This window comes from Prosopis cineraria, unplaced genomic scaffold, assembly GCF_029017545.1.
Source record: "Prosopis cineraria cultivar Desert tree isolate PC_DT_omini unplaced genomic scaffold, ASM2901754v1 PC536, whole genome shotgun sequence".
Lineage (NCBI taxonomy): Eukaryota > Viridiplantae > Streptophyta > Magnoliopsida > Fabales > Fabaceae > Prosopis > Prosopis cineraria.
This window is the reverse complement of record NW_026555861.1, coordinates 20,358-48,061: the sequence shown is the minus strand read 5'-3', so window position 1 is coordinate 48,061 and position 27,704 is coordinate 20,358. Positions and strand designations below refer to the sequence as shown.

At 34.1% G+C, this 27,704-nt stretch overlaps 2 protein-coding genes and 2 pseudogenes across 4 annotated transcripts; 1 reads left to right on the top strand and 3 right to left on the bottom strand.

Moving 5' to 3' along the window:
• Nucleotides 1–77: 77 nt before the first annotated feature.
• On the top strand, nucleotides 78–2,779 carry LOC129297482 (26S proteasome regulatory subunit 10B homolog A-like; annotated as a pseudogene).
• A 1,091-nt stretch (nucleotides 2,780–3,870) lies between these two features.
• LOC129297483 (uncharacterized) lies at nucleotides 3,871–6,886 on the bottom strand. Of its 3 annotated transcripts, none has more exons than XM_054935817.1 (6): nucleotides 6,715–6,853; nucleotides 5,022–5,265; nucleotides 4,916–4,930; nucleotides 4,447–4,566; nucleotides 4,197–4,292; nucleotides 3,871–4,091 (listed from the first exon to the last, which is right to left on the bottom strand). In XM_054935817.1, exons 2-6 carry the CDS (start codon nucleotides 5,241–5,243, stop codon nucleotides 3,963–3,965), a joined length of 582 nt encoding a protein of 193 aa, XP_054791792.1. In that variant the 5' UTR covers nucleotides 5,244–5,265; nucleotides 6,715–6,853; the 3' UTR covers nucleotides 3,871–3,962. The 3 variants fall into 3 exon arrangements, with proteins under 3 accessions (XP_054791792.1, XP_054791790.1, XP_054791791.1); XM_054935815.1 differs by having other exon boundaries at nucleotides 3,886–4,091; nucleotides 4,790–4,930; nucleotides 6,715–6,886; XM_054935816.1 differs by lacking the exon at nucleotides 6,715–6,853 and adding an exon at nucleotides 5,536–5,583 and having other exon boundaries at nucleotides 3,886–4,091; nucleotides 4,790–4,930.
• LOC129297484 (uncharacterized) lies at nucleotides 6,573–8,193 on the bottom strand (annotated as a pseudogene).
• A 17,896-nt stretch (nucleotides 8,194–26,089) lies between these two features.
• On the bottom strand, nucleotides 26,090–27,482 carry LOC129297481 (bZIP transcription factor 44-like). The gene has a single exon (XM_054935814.1). It carries the CDS (start codon nucleotides 26,803–26,805, stop codon nucleotides 26,347–26,349), a length of 459 nt encoding a protein of 152 aa, XP_054791789.1. The 5' UTR covers nucleotides 26,806–27,482; the 3' UTR covers nucleotides 26,090–26,346.
• Nucleotides 27,483–27,704: the final 222 nt, after the last annotated feature.

The window sequence follows — 27,704 nt, the reverse complement described above, 5'->3', positions numbered from 1 at the left end:
TTCCCACTTTTTGTGGTATTTTAAGGGGCCTAGTATTATTTTTTAATTTGTTTTGTATCTTAATATTTCATCTTTAGGTGTGTTCTTCTTTATGGACCTCCTGGACTGGCAAGACTTGTTAGCTAGGCCATTGCCAGCAATATTGATGCTAGCTTCTTAAAGGTCAGATGATGTTTCCTTTCTGAATTCATTGTATTTCAAATTTATTCTAAAGTTTGATATATAGTGTCTTATCCGTATTGTTTAGGTTGTTTCAAGTGCCTTATTGATAAGTACATTGAGAAAAGTGCTAGGTTGATACGAGAGATGTTTGGATATGCCCGTATCACCAGGTGAGATTGGTGTAAATTGAAGTTCTATTTGCATGTTCAAATGGAAGCTACTATTGAACTCCTTCATGTTAAGCCTTGCATATTTTTATGGATGAGATCGATGCCATTGGTGGTCGTCGTTTTAGTGAGGGAACGAGTGCAGATCGTGAGATCCAGAGAACACTAATGGAGTTGCTTATCAACTTGATGGATTTGATTCACTTGGGAAGGTATTTTGTTCTAACTCCCCAATTTTTAATTAATTATAGAACCGTCCTTATACCTGGTTTTGAAATACTTGCTTACTTCACAAATTTTAAGGATGCAAGACCCTTTTTATTTCTTTGGGGGGGGGGGGGGGTGTTCTTTTTGGAGGGCAGGGGGCTTGGAAATAAGCTTACACAGATGATGCACCTCACAAATCTTCCACTTTTGAACAATGATTCTTGGGGGAATTTTTTTTCTTTTTTGGAGGGCAGTGGGGTTGGAAATAAGCTTTACACAGATGATGCACCTCACAAATCTTCCACTTTTGAACAATGATTCTTTCCTATTTATTTCCAAAGATAAACTGTAGCTCGTAATTTTCACTTGTCTTGAAGTTTCATGGTGAGATTACCAAGGGAGCTTATCATGAATGGTAAGACTTACAAATGCATTCTCACTGATTATGGAACAAAACAAGTGAAGTTTTAATTGGCCTTTGCCATTAAGTAAAATGAAGTTTTAATGCACAAGTGATACATTTCACCTCCTCTACTTTGTACCATTGTTTTAAAACCGAACCAAATTGGATTGTCGACTGGAGCCATTCACAGCTCGATTTAGACCAAAAAATCGTTTCATAATTGAGTCGGGTTGGACTAGAGTTAAGCTGCTATTAAGTGGGAAACTGTGGTTGAACCAGGAACCAGAGCGGTTGAAAAAAAAATAGACAGTTTCAAACATAATATTAAAAAAACCTTAAAAATTAAAAAATAGAAAAATTAAAAAATTAGATCCATACTCAAAACCAACTTTATTTTTGAACAATTTACATGTATAAATATGATTTGAAATCTTTTTTTTTAATAAAAAAATGTTGCCAATTATAGTTGCAAATGCAAATACTTTTAAGTCTACTTAAATCTAATTAAACTAAGACTTCAAGTTATAAAATTGTAAGTTATAATATTATTAATTTACTTTCATATTATGTCATTTAATATATTATATTATACATGTTACACAAAACTAGGTATCTCGTAGGTTTGTTTCTTATATTTATTTATATATACATTTAATATTATTTTTATTTAATTATTATATCATCGGTCCAATGGCCGGTCTAATTAGTTAGACCGTAACCAAGAACAGTTGACTTTTCCGATTTAATGTCTGATCTGGCTTTTAAAACATTGCTTTTGTACTTACATCTTAGGTGTAGCGTATTTTAGCAGATGTCTTGCTTTTTATATGGAAGCAAGACATATATAAGTAGTATGAAATATAGGAACCTCTGGTTTCATCCATGTGCCCCTTGGGATATATATTCTTACTATTTATGACTTCTGGTTCAAGTTCTTATGGTGCATGGCTGTTGCAGGTTAAAATGATAATGGCAACAACAGACCTGATGTGCTTGATCCTGCCCTCCTGCGTCCTGGTAGGCTGGATAGAAAAATAGAAATTCCGCTGCCAAATGAGCAGTCAAGGATGGAAATTCTTAAGATACATGCTGCTGGAATTGCAAAGCATGGTGAAATAGACTATGAAGCTGTTGTTAAGCTTGCAGAGGTTAGCCTAATGAAATTGGTTTAGCTTCATGTACTTACTGATGCTTGTTTGATGTATTATCTGTTGCCTTTTTTGCAGGGCTTTAATGGGGCTGATCTCCGAAATGTCTGCACGGAAGCTGGAATGTCAGCCATTCGTGCAGAACGTGATTATGTGATCCATGAAGATTTCATGAAGGTGTGTTCCTTCTTTGATTATAGTTTGGGATAACGAAGCAATTGTTTGTAGCCCTTATGGCGTGTGCAGAAGAGACTGGATGCATCTCCCCGTTAGTTATGGAAACAGTAATTTTGTAACTTGGGGCTTTTGATTTCAGGCTGTTCGGAAGCTGAATGACGCGAAGAAACTTGAATCCAGTGCTCATTACAATGCTGATTTTGGGAAAGACTGAATCTAGAGCAATGTTTTGACAGAGCCATGGATATTTAGGCAGTGCATGTTTTTTTATCTCATTATTTGGACTGGGTCGTTAATGTCAAGCACGAAATGGTTTCTTGGGATATCTTGTACAATAAGAATACTGAAGTTGGAAGAGAGATGTTATTAACCAGCACAGGGAAGGGAGGACGTCAATTCAAAATTGCTTGCCTCGAATTGTTAGATTTTTTTATTGGAAACTGATTTCCGCGTCATCTATGATGTTGTTGAATGACTGAATGATTATTGAATTAGCTGATTCCAATTGCTTAGCAGCATATGCATATCCTGAATTCCTGATCCCATCATGGCGGATGTGGAAGGAAGGTTTGTCCTCTGAATTTAGGGTTGGTTTGTTTGCTTGGGTTTTATATTTAAAAAGTAAAATTTTACTTTTAAAATGTTGAAAGTTGTTTGAGTAAAATATTTTATAAAAAATATATTTAAATAGTAGTTGAAAGTAAATTTAAAAAATGTTAACTATTTGAAATTCTTGAAAAGTGAATTAAAAAGTAAGATATTATGTGATTATATTATTTAAGTATAATATTTCATTTTTAATTTAAAAAAGTTAATTTATTAAAAATATCATTATTATTTTAATAATAATAATTAGGTATTAAGTTTTTAGCATTAGAAATTGAATAATTAATTTTATTAATTTTTAATATTAATGTATGATAAAGTATGATAAAAATTAATAAATCTTAATTAATTTTAACAAATTTAAAAAGTGTAAATAATTAGAGATTAAATTTTTAGTATTATAGATTAAATTTTATGTATTTAAAATTTTTTATCGTATTTTTAAAATATTTTAAATATATTATATTTATATAATAAAAATTATAAATTATCATAAATAATGTCTTTTTATTGTATATTTAAAAACACATTTCACTATCATAATTTAAATAATTTTTAATGTATCAAGCTGACTTTTAAAAAATATATTTAAATATAAATTTTATTATAATGATTAATTTTTGTCAAATGAATTTTTGACGAACTGAAAACCACACACACTTAATAGAAGACACAAAAGCTGCTTTCTAATTTAATTTATTTTTAATTCAGTTAAAAATCAACAGAATTTTTATATTAAATCAAGGTCAAATCAAATTGACAGCAACTTGGAAATTTGGAAGTTACACCTCCGTTTTAAAATATTTGTTCTACTTCTACCTCCCAGCAGAACAAGTGTTTGCCTTGAAAATAAATATAAATAAAGAATATTTTAGTCCAGAAATATTATATTTGTGCGCACAGTCCAGAAAATATTATACTTGGAGAAAAATCATCCATCACGTGCCACATTACAAAGGACAAGTTGAAATGGCCAATTGGGCCGTTTTATGGCATTTGAGTGGGTTTTATACTAGGCATTCTCTTTCTGAATGAAAATTAACAAATGGCCGCCCTCAAATCATGAATACAGAAAATCCATAACTGGCCGTCTCACTCCAGTTTGCTGGCATGGTTAATGCCATGCTTTGTCATCGTCCTCTTCTTTAATTTGTATTTCATCATTCTTACAATCTTCAAGAACCAGAAGGCACTCACCAGCTGCAAACCCAATCCCATGGCCTGAAAAAATGGTTTTTTGAAAAGGTTCATAATCATATTTCGAAGAACGTGGAGTCCCAACAGCAAACAAATTTTACCAAATAACTGATAACGCTTAGGGCAGACCTTTATCATCGGCGGGTTGTTGGCAGATAGAGTCACGTAAGTGATATAAGGACCCGCCACCATCCTTGCAACTGTAAATATGGAAGCAAACAAAATCTGGCCACCAATTCATCTATTAGTTCCTTTTGATCCAAGTAATCTATTTCTAACATGCAATTTACAAAACAGACCCTGAAGGACTAAAGAGTGACGAAAATTAATCCGACAGGATATAAAATGAAATTTCGTTAGGACACAGGAGGATACTCACGTCAGCAGCCAAATTAACAGCAGTATCCCTGTAACCCAGCTCCTTCAAAGCCTCCCTCAAATGCAGGAAAGGGCTTGACATTTCCGTCACCCAAAGAGCTCCCACCATCTCTGATCCACACTGCAGAATAGCATCGCCATGGTTGAAGAAAGAGAGAAAACCCCAAGTTTAAATAAATAGGCAATCTCACGGTCATGGACCGAAATGCTTTAAAAGGAAAAATGGGTTTTGACTTTTGAAGGGAATGGCCGGAGTTCTGATTTAATTAAGCAGCTGATATTCCATTTCTTCCACACAGAAAAACAGAGACGATTTGGCAATTTTTTTTTTTTTAAAAAAGGACCTTTTGATAGTAGAGACCAGCAGTGATTCCAGCAATGCTGATCAAATGATGGACGGTGTTGTCCAGACCGACTCTTCCCCCGAACAAGCAGCATACTACATCATATATGAGATACGAAAGACTTACTGCTAGAGTTTGCATCTGTCCACAGTTTCCAAAATATTGTTAATTTCACTTTCAATGCCAAAGCTCCCAACTTGATGAGCTGTTGAGTTTATAATTTATAACCTACCTGCGCTGGGGTTGACGTTGAAGCCATAGGGCAGAGTGGACATTTCCAGTCCTGAACAGAGAGTGAAGCTAATGTTACAGCTAAAGTTGCATGCGCTGTAGAGACAAGGCGGTTGCTGAACTCGAACGAGTACTTGCAAAAGATCCTTCTTGCCATCACAAATGCTAACGTCCATGAAATCACTCCTACGCCCACCGTCTTTACCACGTCGTTCTCTTCCATTTCAATCTCAATGGATTGGATTCTAAAAACAAACAAGCAACAGAAGTACAGAACGTTAAGAAACAATTCAACAGAGTCTCTCAAACTACCGGTCAGAGTGATCAAAACTCAAACTTGACTACACCATCTCCAGCGGTCACAATAAATGAATTTCATGAAGGGACTGCCACCACAACTCCACAAACAGAGAAAGCATTCAAGTATGATCAAACCGTTGATCTTTAATTTATTTGTTCAACAACCATATTTATTATTACCGACTGCTAACATACAGACCTACGTTGGTCCTTACCTTTACCCAGCCCCTCCAACACTCCAAGCATATGGTAATGTCTGATGCAACGCCCCCCCCCCCCCCAAAAAAGAAACCAATTTTTTTTTTCATTGTAGCAAAGCCACATTGCATCCTAGTTATTTATAGGAATATTCTCAAGAATATTATTATATGTATATAATACAATATGCATACGTTTTTATTTATTTGTACTTCTTTAGTTTTATCTATAGGACATAAAGAGAATACTTGTTATGATCCTATTTATAAGACTTTTCAATAATTATTATGTCTATTTTTATCATTTTCTCATATTAAATGTTGGGAATTTTTTAAATGTTAGAGAATTTTATTTTTAAAGTAAATATATTTAATGGAATAAAATTAAAACTTATTAAATTTTTAGATGGAGTTAATGAAATTTATTTTTCTTCATTCCAGTGAAAGGATGAACAAGACTGGAAGAAATATATTTTAATAAAAACAGCATATATTATATTTAGTTATTTAGATATATGGTATTTTTTATTTCAATTTTCTTGAAATACTTATATAATTATACTTCTAATAATTATCATATGACAATATATTTAAACTACTAAAATTATTTTTAAAAATAAAAAACACATTTTTTAAAAAAAATCCCCCCCTCCCAAAAGGTTGGTTCCGCCCTTGGCTAACAGTACATTACCCGCAACTTAGATATCCCATAACCGAAAGCTGGAAAACTTTCGTCTAGCCAAATATATGGTGCTTTAATACAAGGTTAAGTAATTTAGGTGCACATACAACTAATTTAAAGATATGCACCCTGTCACTTTTTGAGCCAAGTGTTGAGAATTTCCTTCTTTGAAGTGGCAGAAAGTGACTCATAACAACTGCAGTAATATCTGGCAAGCAAGTACAAGACATGTGGTTGCAGTTTGAGCTCTTTCCCATTTCAAGAAGAAACACTACTCTGGGGATGTTCCTCTTCTCAAAGTGCGCCTGCATGGGTGTTGCAGCTTAAAATGATTTTGGCAACAAACACAAATCGATCCCATCTGCTAAAATCATTTGGGGATGACGAAATTGGAATACACTGTAAACTTTTATTTTCATTCCTCACCAAACTTCAGACATCGATTTCAGGCTGTGTGTGTGTGTGTGAAAACATGAACAACAAAAACGAACAGTCAGCACATGACAGTGGCATACATGGCTAGGAAGGAAACTCATGAGCCAGCAAGCAACCTTGGCCATCCAATCACTTATATCACTGGCATAGCATGAGCTTGAGTTTCCGTGTAGACAGATATTCAATCGCTTTGTTATATATAATCAAACTAAAAAAACGGCTGCCATCCATCAATACTGAACGTAACCATTCTTAGTCGATCGTGGTCACACTCCGCCACTTTCCTCCCTTGCTTTTCTGCCATGCTTTGCTGCCCTCTCCTTTAATTTGTATTTCACAATTCTTACTATCTTCAAGAACCTGAACGCACTTACTCCCACCAAACCCCATCCCATGACCTAAACAGTGCATCCATATTTTAAAAAGAAATTAGAAATGCCTCAAACTTCAAATAACGCATACGCACGTTTTAAATTTACAAAATCACTAATAACGTTTAGCTAGGTAGCCGGACCTTAAAGATCGGCGGTTGGTCGGTTGATAGAGTCACGTATGCGACATAAGCAGCCACTGTCCTTGCAACTGTATATGTGGCAGCGAACAAAATCTGGCCACCAAATCAATCATGTACTTTTGTTAGTTCCTTTTCCTCCACGCAGCTTGTCTACTTTTAATATTGCCAACTATACTAACAGGCCCTAAAAAAGGTGAGAATCCAGTTAAAAATTTGCTACGACATGCAATATACTTACGTCGGCAGCCAGATTACCAGCAGTGTCCCTATAAACCCAGCTCCTTCAGAAACGCCCTTAAATGCAGGAAAGGGCTTGACATTTCCCCCAACCAAAACGCCATCACCATCTCTGAGATACACTGCAGAATTGCATCGATCGCTACGGTTGAAGAAAGAGAGAAATTATGACGCCCAAGTTTCCATGGGCGATTATTCTGTAAGTGAGTTTTGAAGGGGGACTGGAATTCCCATTAATTTAAAGAAAGAGAGACAGGATTCAACAATGAAAGAAATGACCTCTTGATAGTAAAAACCGGCTACGATTCCAGCAACGCAGGCGAAATGGTGGAAGGTGCTGTCCAGACTGATTCTTTCCCCAAAAGAAGCAGCATACCATGTCATATAGTAGATATGATAGGGTCACTGCCAGAGTTTGAATCTGTACGGTTTTTTAAGATTATTAATACCAATTCAATGGCGAAGCTCCCAACTCGATGAGCTTATAATTGATCACAGTTTAACCCTACCTGCGCATGGGAGGTTGATGGAACTGGACAGAGTGGACATGTCCAGTCTTGAACACAGAGTGAAGCTAATGTTACGGCTAAAATTGCGTGGACTGTAGAGACAACGCGCTTGGAGAACTCGAACGAGTAATTTGAAAAGATCCTTCTTGCTGTGAGAAATTTTATCGTCCATGAAATCACTCCTAAACCAATCGTCTTTATAACGCTCCCTTCCATTTCAATCACAATGGAATGGATTTGAAGAAGAAACAGACAAGAGAATGTGAAAAAAATGAGCACAAGAGTTTTGAGAGAGAGAATATTATGCCAGCCCTGCTCAATGGGCCAGTGAACGAGAAGGATTGAAATTTGATTACAAGAGGCGGGCCCTCATGGCCTGGGCCACTAGAAATTATAGAGCCATTAAGTGTGATGAGTGACACTTAAGCATGTTGATATATCTACTTGTTAGTGGAGGAAATTAAGTTGCATGGCGCCATTGTACTTCAAGTTCTGAGCTCTTAGCAGAATGCGACTCCGCAGTCGTAACAAGACGACGAATCCCTGCAACATGTAAATGGAAAACACATGCGATTTGGCTGGCGGTTTGAGCTCTTCAAGTCCAGCTTCTCACAGTCCAATCGAATAATCAACTTCCCAGAGAGAGATCGCACTTTTGTGCTTGGTGCTCAGCACCAAACACTGCGTTTTGCAGTGTTATTTTTTTTCTTTTTTTAAGTCACAAAATTATTATTATTATAATAGATAATTATTATAAAATTATTATTTTAATATTTAATAAATAAATAAATTTAATTTATTAAAATTTGACCTAAATGGTTCATATATAAATTTTGATATGAACAGTTTTGTGAGAGGTATTATCATTCAAGACATGATCAGACATTAAATATAAGTACTTTTTTAAACAAAAATTTAAATATTATTTTGTTACATTGTAAAAACTAACTCATTTTATATACTCAACTTCTATTTTAAACTCTTCAAGTTATTTTTTTTTTGTAATTTTTTTAGTACAATTCTGAGCTGTTCAAATGAGCCCTGCAAGTCAAATTTTAACAAGTCAAATTTATTTATTTATTAAATATTTAAATAATAATTTTATAATATTTATTTATTGTTATAATAATAATTTTATGATTTGAAAAAGAAAAAAAAATAACACTGCAAGACGCAGTGTTCTGGTGCTGAGCACCGAAACCGAATCTCACTTTTGTAGGATTTGACAAGGACAAAGGTGTATCATCATTTTCTCTTTTCTATATATAATTAATTATTAATAATATATCAAAACAATTTCAATGAACGCATGAAAAAGATGTCGGTGTAAATCAAGTAGTTGTAATTTTGCTTTCTGCGGCTGCTTGTGTGCGTCAGTTTTGACAAGGGATATTTACGCCCCGCAAGATTATTTAGTATGAGAAATGTAACAGGCAAGAATTTCCCGTCAATTCACTATATAGAGAAAAAAATAACTAAGCGGAACATATAGGGAAAATAATTCTAAATCAAGTAACCGACAAGGGTAGCTCGACAGTCGAAGAAATATCACAAAGCTGGATTAAATCATGATTCCCCAGCCCCAACAAAAGATGAATTTCTCTCATAAGTCATAATCAACCGGTAGAGGATACCAGCTATCCAAATAAGCTAAAGCATTCCTTGTTAGGTAATGCGCACAACAATTTGCTTCCCGAAATATGAAATTAACAATGACATGGCACTCTCTGTTCAGGAGTGATCTAACTTGTTCAACATTGTCTTTGAAGGGCGCTGATCCACGCTGCTTCGATAAAGTGGGTTGATGACTTCATCACACAATATGTGAAAATCATGATTTTTTGTTAGGAAAATATCATTCAAATACTGCTAAGGATTTTTAATATCAAACAATGATCAAAAAATTTTAAAATATCATTGCAGGGTTGGAAAACTATTTTAAAAATAATTTTTTTATGAAAAAAGATTATAATATACTTGTTTTTTTTTAAATTGACAAGTAGTCTCGTTAGATAATTAATAAATATACATTCACATTTAGTAAGTATCCATTTACTAATTGACAAGTTTAAAAATATGAAAAAGTTTGGTTATAAAAAGAGACAAGTGAGGGTCATGTTTTAAGAAATAACCATTAGTTAATTCACAAAAAATTATTTATTAATTGACAAATTTAAAAATATGAAAGAGCTTGATTGTGAGAAAAGATAAGTGTAAATCATGTTTCAACACTTACTTATTCATTAATTAAAGTACCTATTCATATTTAATAAGAAACTATTAACTAATTAACAAGTTCAAGAATTTGAAAAAGTTTTGTTGTAAGTATAGACAAGTATAAATCATGATTCAATAAGTAGCCATTTGTTAAATAATGTGTATTTATTTACATTTAATAAAAAATTATTCACTAATTGAAAAAAAAACAAAATTAAGGGTGTTATAATCTTTTTTCATTTAAAATTAATTTTAAATCAATCTTCTAATATTGCAGTGATAGATCAAAAATTTTTAATCTTTTTTTTATATTAAATTACCTCAATAGTCCTTTAATGATATTTTTTTCAAAAAAGTATTCAAAATTTATTATTATATGTCTCAAAATAAATTATAAAACCAAAGTTATAATTTTTTTTAAAAAAAATATCTAAACACTCTTATAAGCCAGAAGCCACGCTAAAATGAGATTATAACTTTTTGCTCTGATCTTATTCAATTAATAGCAGCTAAAATGAGAATAGAACTTTTTGCTCTGATCTTATTCAATTAATAGAAAGAACATATATAACTACAAAACAATTTACAAGATGTAAACAGATTCCAGCTAATTACTGGTAGCATGGACAAATCCAATATTATGTAGTATATAAAGTATATGCCAAAATCTGCCACCAACCCAAAATTTTGGTTATATCATAAACTATTACTACCTGTTTATTCAATTCAGTTTTTAATCACAGTATATTTTTTAAAATTTATTCAAAAATCATATAAAATTTATTATATTTTATAAAATGATTTTAGGTTTATAATTAATTTTGTACTGTATTATACTATTATCCTTCTTTTTGGGTTCATATAATGTCTTTTTAGATGTATACATATCTAATTAAACAAGTTAAATAGAAGCCTTGATTTGATAAGAAGCAAATAGTTAGGGTTGAAAATAGGAGTCGGGCTTAAAGAGCTGCTTGTTCGAACTCATTTTTTATAAGTATTCAAGCTTGAAAATTTGGCATTTTTTAAAAAAAACACGCTTTAAAACTAGGCCTTAATAGACCATGAGAGAAAACAAGATAAGACTCGAGCGGCCTGCCAAAACTTATTCTCTCTCTCTCTCTCTCTGCTTTTCTAAGACAAAAACATATTGCTTAGAACCTCTAAAGTAGAGAACCCTAATCTCACTCACTCTTTCTTGGCCATTAGGGTTGTGCAAAAGTTTGGTTATCCTATCCAACCTTGTCTAACCAAACAAACCCTATCCTGTCTTGTCTGGTAAAAAATTAGTCTAAAGGACCATAGAGACTAGACCAACTTCTTGGGTTGGACTGAAAAAAAGAAACCAAACTCTCATACCACTTAGTTTAGTTCGATCCTATAAAATTATTTTAATATTTTTTAATTATTTGTAATTTATTTGAATAGATTGAAGTTTGAACACAGTGTTTCCTTCATTTACAACTTGACCAAATCGGACTACGAGTTGTTTAACTTAGTCCTTTCTATGAAAGAGACTTGTGCAGCCTTACTCGCCACTACTCCTCTCTTATGTGTCGCCCTTTCAATATTGAAAAGTCAATCTTAGCTCTCTATCGATCTCACATGTTGTCTCTATCTTTGGCCCTCTGTGGACGATTACTCACCTAATCTTTTAGTCTCACGATTCGTCTTCTTGATATTGCCTCTACTCTCGCTCTCAACTTCAAGCAAGTGCCTCTAATGTAGTCATATTGTTTCTAATTTCTAATCTGTGGTCTGCTGTGTATCAGGATATTTGAGTAAGGATGTAAGAGTGAGACTAGGACTAGAAGTAAAGATGTGTTTGAGAAAATGAAAATAGGGAGGCATGAGAGTTAGCTAGAAATGTCAAAAATGGTGGGGTGAAGGGAAGATGAAGTTAGACAGAAAATTTCAAACATCGGAATGCACAGTAGCTCTTAGCCAATAACCAAGTGAATAAAAGCTTTGACTAAAAAAAAAACTAGGTGAATAAGAGCAAGAAATTGGTTAGGTTTTCCTAAAAATTCTATGCATTTTTTTATGCAAAGACTCTATAGTCAAAGAATGAATCACCCAATTTCTTGACCTCATAATTTATTTTTGAAAACATGTAATTTTTTTACCATCTTTAAAGAAATGTGCTCTAAATTAGTAGTTTAGCTCATGGCTTATTTCATATTTTTATTCAAATCATGTGATTTTTTTACATCATCTTTAATTTATTTTAATTTTACTTTTTTCTTAAATGGGCTTATAAACTTGGCTCTAAATCCTTTAAATAAAACTCAAGTTTTGAAAAATAGGATATTTTCAGGAAACTAAACTTAAAGATCTAAGCCTATAAAAGTTGGACCCATAAGGACGAAGTCCACATAAGCCAAGAAATTCTTCATATTTCTCAACTCTTCAAATAGTACCCTTTTTTTTTTTACAGAGGCCCTTTGTCTGTATTGTTTCCATTGCAAGTACTCATGCTTAGTCTTCATTTAGCCTTAAAAAAAGAAAAGAAGAGAAAAGAAAAAGGACTCAACTTGCCAAACATTGCAATGCGACCTCTTTTCCTACTTTTCTGTTTTATTGTGCATGTTTATATCATTCTATAAGAAGAGAAATAAGAATTGTATTGGTGTGGAAAAGTGGTACACAAGCCTTTAAATTGTATATTGCTATTTATAGAGTGGGTATGAAACCTCAAGTACAAAATAATCACGTCAGATGACAAATAAATAATAAATAGCTATGTATAATAAAGAATACAAAATGCAACACCTAAGTAGGAGATTAGGCCTTTTGTGACTTATAGACTTTATTGGGTTTAGAGGACAATAGATGATCTGGTTTAGCATGCCCTCACAAATAAGGGATAGGTGGCTTCAGGATCTCAAGTTTGGTTCGAAAAGTCTAATGATTTGAATAAGACAAAGCTTTGGTAAATAGATCTGCAAGTTGCTCAGTGGATGGTGCATATGAAAATGACAACTAATGATTAAAGACGCGATCATGGACATAGTGAACATCAAGTTCAATATGTTTTGACCGAGCATGGAACACTAGATTTGAGGTAAGGGCAATGATACTTAGGTTGTTGCACCATGCAATAGGAGGTTCATAAAGGTGAAGTCCAAGTTCTCAAGTGAATGACTGAATCCATGAAAGCTCTTAGGCTAGATTTGCAAGGGCATGATACTCAGACTCAGTTGATTACCCAGTTACTTCTTAGTGGACTATGAGATTAGAGAATCACCAAGGAAAATGAAGTAGTTGCCTATAGATCTACGATTGTTTGGGCAGACGGCCTAATCGGCATCAGAGAAGCCCTGTAAGGTAGGATGATTACTTGGTTTAATACATAGGTGAGATCTATGGTTCCTTTGAGATATTTGAGGACTCATTTCAAGGCTTGCCAATGAGTATCTCAAGGAAAGCATAGAAACTGACTTAATTCATTGATAGAAAATATTATGCCTTGTCTAATATGAACTAGATATTGTAAAGAGCTGAGTACTTGTCTGTAGAGATTTAGATTTTTGAGAGGAATGCCTTCTTCCTTTAAATAGTTCTTGTTCATAACCATTGGTGTAAGAACTGAAGAAGTAAAGCATTTGACATCCCACACTTTTTTAGAATGCTTAGGATATATCTTTCTTACTTAAGATATAGTCCTGTATCATCTTGATAGGCTTCAATACCTAAAAAATGATGAAGTTGGCCTAGATCTTTAAGAGCAAAGTAAGTATTATGCTGTCTGATAAATAGATTTAAAGCTGTTAGATAGTTTCCAGTAACAATGATATCATCTACAAAGACTAGAACAAACATAACTACCTTGTTAGATTTGAAGAAAAATAGAGAAGGATCACCTTTGGAATATTAAAATTGTAACGTCGTAAATTTTAATCCCATAATAAACTAAGCTTAGTTATAATAATTAAGTAAATTATAGTGGTATGTGGCCAGGAAGGTCTAATGACTAATTTTAGGTTGTGTTTTAACCTTAATTTTGAGTTTGGTGTAGAGTTAAGCCACCTAAATATTTAAAGGAGAAGAAATAAAGGGTTAGTATTGCTGTGTCACACGTCGTAGTATGGAGTGCATCTGCCACAGTGCATAGACACTACATATGTGAGAAGGGGATTTCTCTATGCCATGCACCATGGTGCATTCAGCATCTGTTGTGGTGCACGGCCATTTTTCTGCAAAAATAAGTTACGATTTGTGACAGAACAAAATGAAGAGAAAGGGAGGAAATGAAGAAGATGAGTTGAGCACTATTAAGGTTCATTCTTGAACGACATTAGGAGCATTTTGGAAGCTACAAACACCTAAGTTAAGTATCACACTCATTAATCTCTCCATCTTTTCCACATTTATGAGTTTATGGTTAGGGTTTGATAGTGAAAAATGATTTTTAATCTATATAGGTTATGATTTTGAATTTATTAACTCAAATGAATTTAATGAGAATAGAGTTGGGTTCAAGAGAATGAAGCTTGTGTATTAAGGTTTGGGCATTGAAAGAGTTAGGTTTAAGATAATAGAATTTTGAAGACATTTGGAGTTTTTTTTTCTTTAGTTTTTCTGTTCCTCTTCCCTTTCCTCTCTTATATTCTGATATGGGTTCAAATATTTTGTGTATTTATATCTTTTGGATATTATGAGTAGCTAAACACTTTGTTCAAGAGTTATTTGAAATCCTTGTATGTATTAACATTATGTTCCTCCTCTCTTTTTGTGATTAATGATGTGCATGTGTGTGTTTATGTGTGTTATTTTACTCTTTCTTAATATTTTTAAGTGATTGGCCATCATTTAAATGTTGGATTCACTTGATTGATGCCTGAGAGTGCTAAGTTGAGTGTAGAATTTAGGTAAAATAATGCAAGAACTTTATATTTGCATATGAATTGACGGTTTTGCTAGTAAGATAAAGATATATTTGCTCGCCTTGCATAGCCACATTAAGGTTGGAGCTAAAAAATTAAATTTTATTAATTGTAATAAGAGATTGGGTAATTAATTTAACTAAACATTTGTTTATGACTTGAAAAAGCTTGTCTAAGTATTTTTAGAACTTTAGGTTAGCACTTATTTTTATTAAAAGTATTTAGGAGAAGAGGTGATTTTGGTATTATGAGATCTAAGGAGGATAAATAATTTTAGGTCTAAATTTGAGCTTGAAGTATGTGAATCAATTTGTTTTCTTTATTCTAGTGCTAATTTAGTTTGTAAATCATGTTTGTAACACACCAAAATTTTTTTTTTTAAATAATTTAACTCAACCATAGTTGGGTTACAGCCACCCAACACATTTTTATATCAATAATTTCGATATAAAATATTTTATAATTGGCTTCAACTCACACACTATAACATTTCAGATAAATTTTTACCTCCCACATGCCATTAGGCTAAATCACATTTGTCCATCCTTATACTCCCAACAAGTAAACTAAATCACATTTGTCCATCCTTATACTCCCAACAAGTAAAATAAGCAATTTAGTCAATTTTCAACACAAGCCAGTTATTTGGCCTTATAATCATGCCATTTTAACCAATCCAAAGTAAACCAAATATTAAAATTACAGTCATCCAAATTGTACCAAAAATAGAAATAGTTTGAAAGGCATGATTACATTTATATATTCATATAATTGACAATAAACAAAAAAAGCCCTAATATTGGCAATATAACACATTATAAATCATAAATTAAATACCCAAAAGAGACAGTGGATCTATACCACTAAGCCTCTGGGACTCCTCCACGTGTCACTCGTGGCTCTTCTCCTGAAAATTGTTAACCACATAATGAGACTCAAAAGTCCCAGTAACCAAAGCCAATTTATGATAGTGTATACAAACAGTTAAGTGTGTGCTTACTAAGTGAGAATTAAAAATAATATAATTCCAACAAATATAAGAAATATTACAATACACACAAACAACCATCCTTATATCCCTCCATTAACCTCGAGCCGTAGCCCTCACTCGGTGCTAAATTACCCGGCCAAAGGTAGATTAGCCCGAGCCCTTACAAACCACCTATTGAGCTCCAATAGGGGCGTACCACGTGGCACATAAATACAACAACAATAGCAAGTCTCCCAACACCTCCCACAATAATAAACAAATTCATAATAATATTGCACAATTATACAATATTACAAAATTCATAATTTTCTCAATAATCACCCAATTAACAAGAAGTAACACTAATCACAAATTAAAAGCATGGTTACCTTGTGGCTTTTTCAATAAATTATTCCTTAAAATTTCTCTCTCACCACAATCTTCACCAGTAATACAATCTACAAATAACATATTATTTATAAATATTAGTTTCAATTTTTGAAACTAATAAAATAATTCTAATAATAGAATTAAAAATATAACATAATTCCTAATCTCAATCTTAATACAAATCTATAGTTAATACTATTAAGTATAATTTTTAACTCCTCTTTTAATTATCAATAAACATTAATAATCTAAAAATCAAATTTTAAACTAATTTCTATTATCAAAATTTTCTTTTTATTTTATAAATTCGTACCTAAAATACCCAAAAATTAAAAATTAAGTCTCTAGCTTAGAATCATAATCCTATAACCATAATAATTCATTTCTCATCCCAAATAATCATCTAAACCTCAATAAATCAACATATATTTTCAGATCTAGTTTAGAATTTGATCCATAAGCCATAAATTCAAAGATCATTAACAAATTTATACTCTAGAACATTTATTATACTACTGACAACCTCAAAAACCATATTTATTCAACATAAATTCATCCCTCTTCCAGATCTTAAATTTTCTACCACTACAAACTCAGAAACTAAAGAAGAAGGATGACTAAGAAAAATTTTTAGAACACTTACTTAGTCTTGAAAAGCTTAAAATCACACCCTAAATATCCTATTAAAAACTCTTACCTTAAAAATTTAGATATTTCGCACCGGTGACTCGCGTTCTCTCCGCCTCAGCTCGCGCGCAGGAATGAATGAGGAAATGAAGGAACAGGTGAGTTTTTATAAAAATTCAGTGGGTCCCACATTTTTTTTAATTTTTTCTCTCTCTTCTTCTTCTTTTCTTTTTATTATTATTTTATTATTGTTACTGTTGAGGCGGCGGACGAAGCAAATTCGTTTTCTTCTTCTTCTTCCTTTCTTTTCCTTTCTTTCTTTTTATTATTATAATAATAATAATTTAATATTTTATTTTTTTTATTTATTATTATTATTATTTTTATTTATTTTTATTTTATTTTTTTTTATTTTTTTGCATACCTTTTTTTTTTATAATAATAATTTAATAATACTTTTCAAAATTTTTATTAACCCAAATTAACTATTAAAATTTAAATTGGGATGTTACAATTCTCCCCTCCTTTTAGAAATTTTGTCCTCAAAATTTAAAATTAATAACTATTAACTACTCACTTAATCAAAAAGACGAGGATAATCACGTCGCATACTGTCCTCGGTCTCCCACGTAGCATCACCTGGAGTTGTGCTCTTCCAGATTACTTTAACCAATCTAATGGTCTTGTTTCTTAATTGCTTGTCCTTATAATCCACAATCCTTTCTGGTTCAGCTCTGAATGTCAAATTCTCCCTGAGTTCAATTTCCTCGGGTTCAATTATATGGGAAGGATCTGGTTGATACTTTTTCAGTTGTGACACATGGAATACGTTGTGTATTCCAGCAATTTGGGGTGGTAATGCTACTTGGTACGCTACTGGTCCAACTCGTTTTAAGATCTCAAAAGGCCCCATAAACCTTGGTGTCAACTTCTTAGCCTTAATAGCTCTTCCAACACCAGTTACTGGAGAGATTTTCAAAAATACATGGTCACCTACTTCAAACTCAAGCGGTCTTCTCCTCTTATCCGCATAACTCTTTTGTCTACTTTGAGCTGTGAGTAATTTTTGCTTGATTAAAGCAATCTTTTGGGTAGTCTCATCAACAATGTCTGGCCCCAAAACAGTTCTCTCACTTAATTCTGTCCAACACAGTGGCGATCTACATTTTCTTCCATACAATGCCTCATAAGGTGCCATCTGAATGCTAGAATGAAAACTATTATTGTAGGCAAATTCAGCTAATGGCAAGTGACTATCCCAATTACCTCTAAGCTCAATGGCACACGCTCTTAACATGTCTTCAAGAGTTTGTATGGTTCGTTCCGTTTGCCCATCGGTCTGGGGGTGGTAAGCAGTGCTAAAACTCAGACGAGTACCCATGGCTTCCTGTAATGACTTCCAAAAGTTTGATGTGAATCTCGGATCACGATCAGATACAATATTTGTCGGCACTCCATGCAATCTCACCACTTCTCTTATGTAGATTTCAGTTAATTTTTCGAGAGAATACTTGATATTAGTAGCCAGAAAATGAGCTGATTTGGTGAGTCGATCTACGATTACCCATATAGTGTCATGACCAGAAGATGTTCTAGGCAATCCTGTAATGAAGTCCATAGAAATGCTGTCCCATTTCCACTCTGGAATATCAAGAGACTGTAGCATCCCGGCTGGTTTCTGATGCTCAATTTTGACTTTCTGACAAGTCAAACAACGAGTTACATGTTCAGTTACATCTCTCTTCATCCTTGGCCACCACCAACCACGTCTTAAGTCATGATACATCTTAGTTGCTCCTGGGTGAATGGTATATTTACTCTGATGAGCCTCCTCAAGTAAGATATTTTTCAATCGAGTATCATTAGGCACACACACTCTACCTTTATATCTTACGACATCATCATCGGTCACATCAAAATGTTCAGCCTTTCCAGCCCCAATCTCTACCCTAATCTTATTCAAATAATCGTCCTTCTGCTGCGAAATTCTGATTTCTTCCCAAAAATTATTCTCAAATTCAGTAATATGTAGAGCAGCCAAACGATTTTCGACTACTTCTACATTTACTGCATGAAAACTACTCCATAATTCATGTTCTCTGACCATCATGTGAGCAGTATGTACAAGCTTCCTGCTCAGAGCGTCGGCGACTACGTTAGCTTTCCCTGGATGATACTTCAACTCAAAGTCATAATCCTTCAAAAACTCAATCCATCTGCGCTGTCTCATGTTGAGCTCCTTTTGATCAAACAAATATTTTAAACTTTTATGATCACTGAAGACTTCAAAAGAAGAACCATAAAGATAGTGCCTCCAAATCTTCAAGGCAAATACCACAGCAGCAAGCTCCAAGTCATGAGTAGGGTAATTTTCCTCATGAGGTCTCAACTGTCGAGAGGCATAAGCCACTACTCGATCCTCCTGCATCAATACACAACCTAAACCTTTCTTAGAAGCATCAGTATACAAGGTATAAGGAGCAGTTGGAACAGGTAAGGTGAGCACCGGTGTGGTGGTCAACCTCTTTTTCAGCTCCTGGAATGCAATTTCACACTCGTTCGTCCAAATAAATGGAGCATCTTTCCTGGTCAACTTAGTCAAGGGCATTGCAATTTGTGAAAAACCCTTAATGAAACGACGATAGTAGCCTGCAAGACCCAAGAAACTCCTAATCTCTGTCACACTTCGAGGTTGCTCCCATTTCATCACTGCATCTATCTTACTAGGGTCCACCGCTACCCCTTCTTCTGAAACAACATGGCCTAAGAATTTAACTTCTTTAAGCCAAAAATCACATTTGCTCAACTTGGCATAGAGCTTGTGCTCTCTTAATATCTCCAAAACAATTTTAAGATGTCTAGCATGGTCCACCTCATCTCGAGAATAAATAAGTATGTCATCAATAAAGACTACAACAAATTCATCGAGATAAGGCCTGAAGATTCGATTCATATAATCCATGAAGACAGCTGGGGCATTTGTTAACCCAAACGGCATCACTAGGAACTCATAGTGCCCATATCTAGTCCTAAAAGCAGTTTTAGGGATATCCTCTGCTCTAACCCTCAATTGATGATACCCTGATCTTAGATCAATCTTAGAAAACACCGCTGAATTGACTAATTGGTCTAACAAATCATCAATTCGAGGTAAGGGGTACTTGTTCTTGATGGTTACCTTATTCAATTGTCTATAATCAATACACAATCTAAGGCTTCCATCTTTCTTTTTCACAAACAGTACCGGTGACCCCCATGGTGATACACTCGGTCTGATAAACCCCTTCTCTAACAACTCTTCAATTTGTCTCTTCAACTCAGCTAACTCCGATGGAGACATCCTATAGGGTGCCTTAGAAATAGGCCCCGTACCAGGTACGAGTTCAATCGAGAACTCAACCTCTCGTTCTGGAGGCAAACCGATCACTTCAGTAGGAAAGACGTCAGGGAATTCTCTCACTACTGGAATCTGATCTACACCTTCTTCAATCTCTGCCTTGATTGAGAAGAAAATCATAAAAGCTTGACAGCCCTTTCTTATACACTGTTCTACTTGAGCTGCAGACAACAACATAGGACTTTGGGACTCTACAGGGGTTACAGTAAGAGCTGAGAGTGACACACTCTTTTTCTGACAATCAAGTACAGCTCCATTTGCAGACAACCAATCCATCCCCACAATAACATCAATCCCAGACAAAGACAAACAAATGAGGTCTATGGTGGTCTTTCGACCCTCATACTCAACCTCTACATTTAGACATGCCTTAGCAGTCCTTACAGTCAAACCAGCAGGAGTAGAAATCTTCACATCAAAAGGTAAGGTACACACAGGCAATTTACATCTTTTCATACATTCATCAGACACAAAAGAGTGTGTAGCACCCGAATCAAACAAAGCACAAACATCATTATCAAGGATTCGGATTATACCTCGGATAGCATTAGGGTTGTTAGCAGCCTCTGGCCCAGAGAGGGCATACACTCGTGCTGGTACTGTAGGTCTCTGATCATTACCCCTATTTGATTTTGATAGCAGAATCGGGCAATATGACCAGGCTTCTGACAGATGTAACAAACCCAACAATCACCAGAATGAAACTTCCCACACTTACTGCATGCTTGATTACTAGCAGCACCGGAAGTAGGATTAAAGGTAGCTGGGCTCCTATAGGACCCTTGACTTCCACTCTGATTCCCTCTGTAGCTCTGGCCCTTATGATAGTAGCCCTTCTTCTTCTGATTTCTAAAGCCTCCAAAGATTTGACTGCTCCTCTTCTCTACTCCACCAATGGGTCTGGTGTGGATAGGGGGCTTCCCATGAGGTTCTTTCCTCCTCTCTCTATCAGCTTCTAATCTAGCCTCTCTCTTCCTCCGAGAAACTATTCGAAGCTTATTGCACATCTCACTGAATGTCTTGATCTCAAAAGGGGCTAACTGTTCCCTTAGATCAGGCCTCGCCTTCTCTAGTAATCGTTCAGCCATCCACTCCGTGTCTTCATGTTTCTGGAGGTAAGTAGAGTATTTAGATAATTCTGAGAATTGTTCAATAAATTCATCCTCATCTAGATCACCCTGACGAAATGCATGAAACTCAGCCTCCTTTTCTGCTCTCAGTGCAGTAGGAAAATAATTCTCGAACAATATGGCTTTAAAATCTTCCCAAGTAAGAGAGGAATCATCCTTCGGTCCTGATGTTTCCCACCATTTCTTAGCACTCTTCTGTAGTAGGAATATTGCCAGCTGCACCTTTTGATTAGAAGTGCACACAACCATACGAAAAATACTCTCCAATTGATCTATCCATTCTTCAACCACCGCCGGCTTAAGATTTCCATCGAAAGTAGGAGGATTAAACTTACGAAAAGTACTCCAGATCTTTGTGATCGTGGATGTCTGTTGCTCAGAGTGGAGACTCACATTCTTCGGACTAGTCTCATGGTGAGAATAGGAGGTAAGCCTTCATCAGCAGATTGGCTCGCATTGAATACCTTGGTATGGCTTCCTTCTTGTTGGCCATTTCCCTCTCGGTTGTCATTCTCCTTATATTGTCTTAAAGCGGCCAACTCTTCTTCTTGTCTCTTCATGCGGTCACTAAGATTATATAGTAGATCCATCATTTGCCTCATGGTTGGCTCATCCTGCCTTAGTTGTGACTGTATGGGCTCGCCCTGCCCAATTTGTTGCTGTGTGGGCTCCGGTTGTGGCAGTGAAGGTATGTCATTTCCTATTGGCTCTATAGAATCACCGACAATTTCGCCACCTCTCCTAGTTTTGGACACCATCTCTCCCCTCCTAAAGGATGGAAGTCACATAATTAAGTTAACACTAATCTCAAGACAAGAAAAATAATGGAGAAGCATTATGATTTAATAATGTATATTGCCAATAAACTAGGTTAATGTATAACAATTTCATAATTTATAAGAATTTGAAACATGTAGCTCTGATACCAAAATTTGTAACACACCAAAATTTTTTTTTTTAAATAATTTAACTCAACCATAGTTGGGTTACAGCCACCCAACACATTTTTATATCAATAATTTCGATATAAAATATTTTATAATTGGCTTCAACTCACACACTATAACATTTCAGATAAATTTTTACCTCCCACATGCCATTAGGCTAAATCACATTTGTCCATCCTTATACTCCCAACAAGTAAACTAAATCACATTTGTCCATCCTTATACTCCCAACAAGTAAAATAAGCAATTTAGTCAATTTTCAACACAAGCCAGTTATTTGGCCTTATAATCATGCCATTTTAACCAATCCAAAGTAAACCAAATATTAAAATTACAGTCATCCAAATTGTACCAAAAATAGAAATAGTTTGAAAGGCATGATTACATTTATATATTCATATAATTGACAATAAACAAAAAAGCCCTAATATTGGCAATATAACACATTATAAATCATAAATTAAATACCCAAAAGAGACAGTGGATCTATACCACTAAGCCTCTGGGACTCCTCCACGTGTCACTCGTGGCTCTTCTCCTGAAAATTGTTAACCACATAATGAGACTCAAAAGTCCCAGTAACCAAAGCCAATTTATGATAGTGTATACAAACAGTTAAGTGTGTGCTTACTAAGTGAGAATTAAAAATAATATAATTCCAACAAATATAAGAAATATTACAATACACACAAACAACCATCCTTATATCCCTCCATTAACCTCGAGCCGTAGCCCTCACTCGGTGCTAAATTACCCGGCCAAAGGTAGATTAGCCCGAGCCCTTACAAACCACCTATTGAGCTCCAATAGGGGCGTACCACGTGGCACATAAATACAACAACAATAGCAAGTCTCCCAACACCTCCCACAATAATTAAACAAATTCATAATAATATTGCACAATTATACAATATTACAAAATTCATAATTTTCTCAATAATCACCCAATTAACAAGAAGTAACACTAATCACAAATTAAAAGCATGGTTACCTTGTGGCTTTTTCAATAAATTATTCCTTAAAATTTCTCTCTCACCACAATCTTCACCAGTAATACAATCTACAAATAACATATTATTTATAAATATTAGTTTCAATTTTTGAAACTAATAAAATAATTCTAATAATAGAATTAAAAATATAACATAATTCCTAATCTCAATCTTAATACAAATCTATAGTTAATACTATTAAGTATAATTTTTAACTCCTCTTTTAATTATCAATAAACATTGATAATCTAAAAATCAAATTTTAAACTAATTTCTATTATCAAAATTTTCTTTTTATTTTATAAATTCGTACCTAAAATACCCAAAAATTAAAAATTAAGTCTCTAGCTTAGAATCATAATCCTATAACCATAATAATTCATTTCTCATCCCAAATAATCATCTAAACCTCAATAAATCAACATATATTTTCAGATCTAGTTTAGAATTTGATCCATAAGCCATAAATTCAAAGATCATTAACAAATTTATACTCTATAACATTTATTATACTACTGACAACCTCAAAAACCATATTTATTCAACATAAATTCATCCCTCTTTCAGATCTTAAATTTTCTACCACTACAAACTCAGAAACTAAAGAAGAAGGATGACTAAGAAAAATTTTAGAACACTTACTTAGTCTTGAAAAGCTTAAAATCACACCCTAAATATCCTATTAAAAACTCTTACCTTAAAATTTAGATATTTCGCACCGGTGACTCGCTTCTCTCTGCCTCAGCTCGCGCGCAGGAATGAATGAGGAAATGAAGGAACAGGTGAGTTTTTATAAAAATTCAGTGGGTCCCACATTTTTTTAATTATTTTCTCTCTCTTCTTCTTCTTTTCTTTTTATTATTATTTTATTATTGTTACTGTTGAGGCGGCGGATAAAGCAAATTCGTTTTCTTCTTCTTCTTCCTTTCTTTTCCTTTCTTTCTTTTTATTATTATAATAATAATAATTTAATAATATTTTATTTTATTTATTTATTATTATTATTTTTATTATTATTTTTATTTTATTTTTTTTTTTTTTTTTGCATACCTTTTTTTTATAATAATAATTTAATAATACTTTTCAAAATTTTTATTAACCCAAATTAACTATTAAAATTTAAATTGGGATGTTACAATGTTCACCTAATTGTATTTGACTCAAACTTAATTGCACTCACTTAATCTTTTATTTAATTATTATTTTTAAACAAATCCTCAAGGAAATGATACTTTATATTCATTATATTATTTGCTATTACCCGTGCACTTGTGGTGAGTAAAACGTGTCACATGATTGTAATTTGGCAAGTTACGTGAATAACGAGTCATGGTCACATGTTAAATGTATTATGGCAATGTACTAGTGTATGTGAGATAAAAATAATTTCAAATAAGTAATGATAAGTTATGATGTGTGTGTAAGCATGTTTTAAGAATTTAATTTCATATGTATATGATTAATTATAATTAATATATAACTGCATAAGGTGGGTTTGACCTTATTTACTGAGTGACTAAACACACCCCTTTCATTTAACAATTTAATGGCTTTAACTCTAGTACAAAGAGGGAGAAGACGCAAGGGGATAGGAATTAGTTCATATTACTATATGCCTATAGTTTATGTTTATTTTGTATAATAGAATATGGTTGCCAAAAGTAAGAATAGAAAATCAGAGATTTAGAACAAGTAAGGTGTATAAATGATAAAGAGGAGAATGTCTTAGTCACAGATAATAATATTAAAGACAGATGGTAGACATACTTTTTTAAACTTTTCAATGACGATGGGGGGTCATCAATTAACTAGGAAGATTTAATAACTTTTGAAAGAGAGTAAAATTTGTCATTTTATCGAAGAACATGAGCTTGGGAAGTGAAAGAAACTCTTAAGAAAATGATAAATGATAGAGTCAATAAATTTAATTGTTTTCCTGTTGAAATGTGAAAATGTTTGGGTGAAAAAAAAATACAGTGGTTAATTAAATTGTTTAATGAAATCTTATAATTTAAGAGAATACCGACTCAATTACAATTGGACATTGGGCTTAGAGGACAATAGATGATCTGATTTAAAACTATATTAGGACAAGAAGGTATCGTCTGACATGTATGTCTACGAAGTATTTACCAACTATCTATACGTGTACTACGTGGAATACGCGAGTAATTATCATTTTTACATCTCACACTAAAAAATAAAAATTTGTACTACCAGATGTTAGTTTTAGTGAAAGTGTTATAATCAAATTAAATATAAGATCTGAAATTTAAATTTATATAAATGCATAAAATATTTTGAAAGAATTACACTCATTGAGCCTAACAACAGTTGACATGATTCAATCAAACAATAACGTTGAAACTTTAATAGATTCATTTTTAAAAAAAGAGGGTGGATAAATTTTCCTGATTCTTCTTCTATATTTTTTAATTAAATTTGTTATTTTCAAAACCAAACCCACTAAAATCTTAATTCTAAAACCGTTTCTCCATTCCTAATCCAAGGGCTAAGGGGAGAGTTCGAAAAAGGTATGTATATATATATATATATATATATAATTGACAAATACCATTTTTACATGGAAATGCCCATCAATCCATACAGAGACACACACACACACAAACACGAGCATATACTGCACTTCAGCCAATATTACTTATATCCCGACCCACCATTACCAGAATCAAACCACTAGCTTCTGCTCAACTCCATTACAACAATTAATTAGACATATTACATTAAAAGTCTGAGAGGTCGAAGAAGATAAAGAACCTTGAAAGTTCAAATTTTCTCCACTCGCTGACTCCGACATAAAGAAAACAAGAATTGGACTCCTTTTCGAGAATTTCCAGGTTCGAGGCACAAGGCCTTGGAGAAGATAATAGCCTCACTACTGAAAAACGTCTGCAGAAGCCATAATAGGCTGATTGAGAAAGGGCATGCCCATGGGATTCATGAAGTTGTCTGCTCTCGCTGGATAGCAATCGGTTTCATAAAACCCAGTGCTCGTGTTGATGAAGCTCAGAATATCGTTGAGTGATTGCAGCCTGTGGCTAAGCTCCGCCGTTCGAGCCCTCAATACGGAGTTTTCGGCCTCAATTTTCAGATAGTGTTGTGTGGTGATGTTTATGCTTGTCAGGATTTCGCTATTTTCCTTTCTCAGCTGACTCACCTCGCCCATCAGATCATCCAAGTGCTTTTGCTTTCGCATCCGGGATCGCTTTGCCGATTCCCGGTTCGATTGCATTCTCTTCCTTTTTCTCTGATCCATCAAAGCCTGCAGATCCTCTTCAGAACCAGAGCTCTGAAATCTGGTGGACATGGACGAATTTCCACCGGACAAGTCCATGAGATATGATCTGTGCACCAAAGACTGGTTTTTCCAGAATTTACCCAACTATCGAAAAAAAGACCACAAACTAGCTTTGAAATCTAAAAGACGCAGCAGGAGCAGGACCCAGAAACACCAATGACACGGAGCTAATTTTAATTTTGACGATAATATTTAAACAATTATATAATACAGAACTGCGATGATGTTAAGAGATTTATGAAAACACATAGAACCAGTAGAGGAACACAACAGAGAAGGACTGAACTAAGTGGGTCCTGCGCCTCAAGGAAGAATTTATCATAAACCCGGAACGGAGGATTTCACTGACGACTGGAGACATGAATCTCAAACGTTAAAAACCGAAAAATCAGCGTAAAGAAACATGGGAAGAACTTCCTCCGGCAGAATAACCGCCTGTAACCAGCCTCAGATGCCTGCAAAACGATGGTCCCAAGAGATTTAAAATATAACGGGTTTCAGGTGATTAACCTAACCCAAAATAAATTTCACGGAAAGCAGAAATACGGCAAGCCAGAAAGCCTGGGCTTGAGGGAGAGAGAGATAAAGATTTAAGAGCTAAGGAAGGAAGAGGAAAACGAAGAAGGGGAAGTTGCAGAGAGACTCGAAGGAGCAATTTATAGAGGAAAAGCAGGAAAAGAAAGGCAGGGAAAATCAGAATAGGGCAAAGGAAAATGAGAATCAATTGAAGGGAGCATGGGAATCTTCTCCAAAGGCTTGGTGAGAAGACGATTAGGCATGTGGGGTGGAGACGAAAGCTTCACAACCTTCCAATTCCAACCGGTCACCCCTGTACGGACTTTTTTTGGGGGGGGGGGAGGGAACGACTGCTATTTTTTAATTGATTGCCAGCCTCTTTTTGTCGGAGATATTACAATTCAATACAGTAATTTTAA